This window comes from Chinchilla lanigera, unplaced genomic scaffold, assembly GCF_000276665.1.
Source record: "Chinchilla lanigera isolate Chin_1 unplaced genomic scaffold, ChiLan1.0 scaffold00020, whole genome shotgun sequence".
Lineage (NCBI taxonomy): Eukaryota > Metazoa > Chordata > Mammalia > Rodentia > Chinchillidae > Chinchilla > Chinchilla lanigera.
Window position 1 is genome coordinate 21945015 of NW_004955421.1, and position 4661 is coordinate 21949675.

The 4661-nt window shown below is 50.5% G+C and overlaps 1 protein-coding gene across 1 annotated transcript; it reads left to right on the forward strand.

Annotated features, from left to right (window-relative positions):
* Positions 1-512: 512 nt before the first annotated feature.
* LOC102020573 (chromosome unknown open reading frame, human C3orf22) lies at positions 513-4215 on the forward strand. The gene is given in 4 exon segments (XM_013513638.1): positions 513-614; positions 1364-1490; positions 1806-1931; positions 3847-4215. Coding segments are annotated over 3 exon segments (375 nt in total). The 5' UTR covers positions 513-614; positions 1364-1401; the 3' UTR covers positions 4007-4215.
* The last annotated feature ends 446 nt before the right edge of the window (positions 4216-4661 follow it).

Sequence of the window (4661 nt, forward strand, 5' to 3'; positions counted from 1 at the left end):
CCAGAGGGGCTGGGGATTTAGCTCAGCGGCAAAAGCGCCTGCCTGGCAAGCGCAAGGTCGTGAGTTCGGTTCCCGGTACCGGAGAAAAACCAAAAAAAAAAAAAAAAAAAAGGGCCCAGACTGGGAGTTAAGAATTCAGGCTGCAAAGCCCAGGCTCTAGGGCCAAAACCTCAGCCTAATAACTCCCACATTTATGGCTAGGACTCAGGTAAAGGTCAGCCAGAAAAGGATCCTCTCTGCAGCCACAGTGAGAGTTTAGCTATTTCTAGTCTACCTCTTCTGTCTCCACAACCCTAACAGAACAAGATCTGGGGTATGACATGGGAAGATGTGCACGTTCCTGTTTGGGTCAGTAAAGCCAAAGTGCCAAACAGCCTTGGCCCGGTTGTTGCTGCCTTTACAGCTACTCTCTGGCCCAGGGGCCTCAGGCTGGAATCTGAGCAACAGGGACCAGTAACTGCTGTGTCACTAATTGTGACCTCAGAGGATTCTGAACCTCTACTAGCCAATGTCACGTGACTAGCTCCTTCGGTGGGGTGACAGCTAATACAATGGCCAGCATCAGTCCCTATGGGGTCACTTAAGCAAGCACACAGTGGCCTGCAGCTCTGACGGTTTGTTCACTGTCCTCTTTTACACTGGAGGATTATAGCTCACCCTGGGCTGGGCCTCCTCATCTGACTAAGCCTTCTAAGACAGCAGTGTAGTCAGGGAACTTCAGTCTTGCGGGGGCCACAACATCTCTTCCATTTGCACCCTACTGGGCCAGAGCAGCTCCAAGGCTTTCTGACCTAAGCTTTAAACATGGTCACAGCCAGGATTTGGGCAAGACAGTTTGCCCAGTGAGCTCCAGAAGCCCACATGGCTGAGAAGGACAGCTCCAAGACAGTTTGGGTAGCAGTCAGAGGATGGTGGTAGAGATGAGCTGAGATGGGTGGTCATGAGGTTCTACAGTGGTCCCTACCCCTGGAAAAAGTGGATCAGCCAAGTTATTTTAGGGCCATCTCCATGACTCAGGGAGTTGGGAGGGTATGTACAGGGTGACCATCAGGAGGCCTGGGATCCTGTGTCAGTGCTGCTTCTGTGGACATCCAGGACTGTCTGAGGCCAGATGGCCTGGCAGTAGGAGCACAGAGTTCCTATTCTGAATCTCACCTGCTCACCTACTTTTTTGTTTAACTAGTACACAGGCAAAATAATTGACCCTCTGGAACCTTTCTTCCCTTCCCCGAAAAACTGGGATGACATAATGTGCTCTCTATCAATGGAGAAAATGAAATGAGGCTATGTACAGAGGTTGGCAGACACCACATGCCACCTCCCACCACTGCTCCTACCCTGGTGGCCTCCTCTTGTCTTCCAGATAATGGCTGAGAGGGCCACAGACTAACTCCTTCAGTGATGGAGCTGGAAGCTCAAAAGAAACCTCAAAAGCATAGAAAACATAGCGTAAAGGCCCAGGAGAAATTTGCCAAGAATTTTCCATACAGGTACAAGCTGTCCAGAACCCTAGAATGAAGCTCCACTGCCTCTGATCACCTCAAAATCCCCAGAACACAGAATGAGAAGATAGAGTTGGGAGGGAGTCATTTATCCATGGGGAGGTCTGTGCGGACAGTCAGGGATCTGCCTTCTTCGTCCACTGCCCCATCATAGCCTAAGCTGAAGGATCTCTGGATAGGTGTCAGGAGCCATGTGATTAGTATTTACGAAGCACTCATAGAAATAGAAAGCTCTAAGTGAGTGAGAGCTCCTTTAGGTGGTGGCAGCTATGGGCCACCTCAACAATGAAGGACCTGTTGTAGGTTCTCCTGGATGACAGAGCCCAGGACTGAGTCTCTACAACCCTGGGAAGTGAAGAACAAATCACTGAGGGACCAGCTGCCCCTGCAGAAGAATTTAGTGCCGACAAGATCCATCCCAGTCCCAGGGTGAGTTCTTGCACTGGGCACCCGCCATGATCACAGACACACAACACATGCATCCACAATCACACATAAGGGCTTCATACATGGAAACACTAATGCCCGGCAAAGAGCTACCCAAAGAAAACAGACTCATGCACGCACATGCTGTCTCCTACACAGACACAGAAAACAACAGAGACTCCAGGGCCAGTTGATAGAGGGACTTTCACACACCCCAGCCCTGTCCCGCCAGCTCAGCTCTGGGCACTGCAGGACCCTCACAGCAAAGAACAGAATCTGCTCCATTTGGCCGTCATCTAGCCCCTGTGTATCAGCTGTGACCAGAGGAAGTCTCACCAGGATAAGAATGTGGGGTCAAGTCACCAAGATGCACACCTGCTCCCCTGAATAAACACCCAAACAAACAATATGCACACACAGGCAAGCACAGAGAAATACAGACCCACACCCATGAGCAGCCCTGGCTTCTGCCCTCAGGCCTCATCGCCCCCACCTTATCTGGCTATGGGAGCCTCAGATCTCCAGGCTTCTATTCTGCATCTCCAAAGCAAACTGGCAGGGGTTGAGCTGCTGAGGCTCTGGGGTCGGAGAGCTCAAAGGTCCCTTCTGTAGGGGCATAAAACAGGTGTGTGAGAACGGAGGGAGGAGGGTAAGGCAGAGGCTGACCTCACAGACCCAGAGCCATGCCTGGTCAAACCCTGGCCAAGGGGAGTAGCCAAGCTCCCTAGCTCCAGTGTAAGGATGTTGTGGACTCTCATCCTCCGCAAGGAGGTCAGGGTGTGGGGAAAGTCCTTCAAGAGGACAGCCTCAGGGCAGAGAGCCAAATGAAGCAGCTGGCAAATGTGCCAGGAAGTGCAGGAGATTAGGCAAAGAGAAATAGCTAAGGAGGGGGCAGCACCCAGGGTGCAACTACTATGGAAGGCTGGTACCTCTCCAAGGCTGGAGGGGTGGGTTCAGACATAGGGACTAGGGAGGCTCTGGGACTACTCATCCCCTGCTAGACAGCAATAGATTAGCAGGGTTCAAGTGAGAGAGAGGGGGAGAGAGAGAGAGAGAGACAGAGAGAGAGAGAGAGACAGAGAGAGAGAAAGAGAGACCCCCATACTGTTCTCCAGCTCTGAACTTCTACCAGCACCTCCTATTAGGTACCTAACCCATACAGGTCAGCCTCCCAGGGCCCAGAGCAGGTAGAAAACCAGGTAGCAAGTGGATGGGGGTGGAGAGAAGAATCAGGGACCTTGAGAAGGAGATGCTCACAGTGGGCAGGTTTCATGTGCAAGTACACTGATGACTAAGACAGTAAAGACCTATCTAAATTTGAAAGGTTGCTTTCCGGGATGGCTAACATGTAGGCAGGGGGTGGTTCACCCAGGGTGCTAACTACCAACGTTTATCTGTGTTTAGCTGATACAAAAGATGACCTAGAGAGGTCTGTGTAGGCACTACCAAGGATGGAAAAAGTGGTCTCAGGTGGGGAGGAAAGATGGAGGATTCAGTGGAAAGCTGGGAGAGGAAGATGGCAGGAGGCAGTCCCTGATAGGAAGATCTCTTAGCATGACTTAGAGAGTGCCCACCCAACCCTCAAGCCATGAAACAAAGCTCACCTAGTGGATGGGGAGGTCTTGGGAACCAGTCCTGTGCCAGTCAGGGGCACAGAAACATTAGGAATCTGCGGGGTTCTGGCCTGGATGTTGATGGCTGGAGAAGCCAGTGTGGAAAGGGTAGCCACATTCCCTGGGCTTTCTGGGATGCTACTGGGCTTCAGAGTTGTTCTGTGGGAGGAGCTGAGACAAGTCTGGCCGGGAGAGGACGAGGCCGGAGTCCTCCCACATATGGCCCCGTTCTCCTTCTCTGGACCATCTGGCTGCAGCCAGCACGGTTCCTGCGGGTCCAGTGTGGCTCTGTGTGGTTTCTCTAGGCTTGGAGCTCCAGACTTTACATCGCCATCCTACTTCCACCCATCAGCCTTGCGGCCCCCACCATACTACCTTTGGGAACTCAAATTACTAAGCCTCCGCTTCCCCAGACAAGTTGACTAAGAAGAACTCCCTCCCCACGTCGATGCAGACCACTTCTAAACCAGACCAGTGAGGTGAGAGAGTCATCCAGGGCCCTGTCCTGGAACCCTACTCTGTGTGGCCTCTGTCCATTGTCTTCTCCTCAGCATGCTCTTGGAGCACCCACCAAGACTTTAGTGAGGGGAACAGCCTCTGTAGCCACAGGAAACCAGGAGCTTTCCACCTCCCTATAAAACCACATCATACTAATAAACTGCATTTTCAAATCATGTTTCCCTTTGCACTGGTCACTTTACCTCTGTGAGCCTCTACGTTTTTCATCTGTAAAATAAATGTAAAATGTTGAATTTTGCAGAATTGATGTGAGCACTATGAAGAGTGAGACTATCACTTCTAGGGTTTATTCAAACACACATGTAAGTCTAGATATTGGGACAATGCTAGTTATTCTTGTAACATGAACTAGAAGACTGAAAACCACCCAAGTACCTACTAGTAGGGAATTGTTTTCACATCTACACCTGAACTACTAGAACACTCATTAAAATAAAGGAATAATTCTTTACATATAGATCTGGAATGATCTACAAGGTATATGAAGATATTTTTAAAGCACACCGGAAGTATCTTACAAGCTACCTCTCGGGTATATTTAAAAATTGTGTGTGTGTGTGTGTGTGTGTGTGTGTGTGTGTGTATACATGTGTTCTGTGAG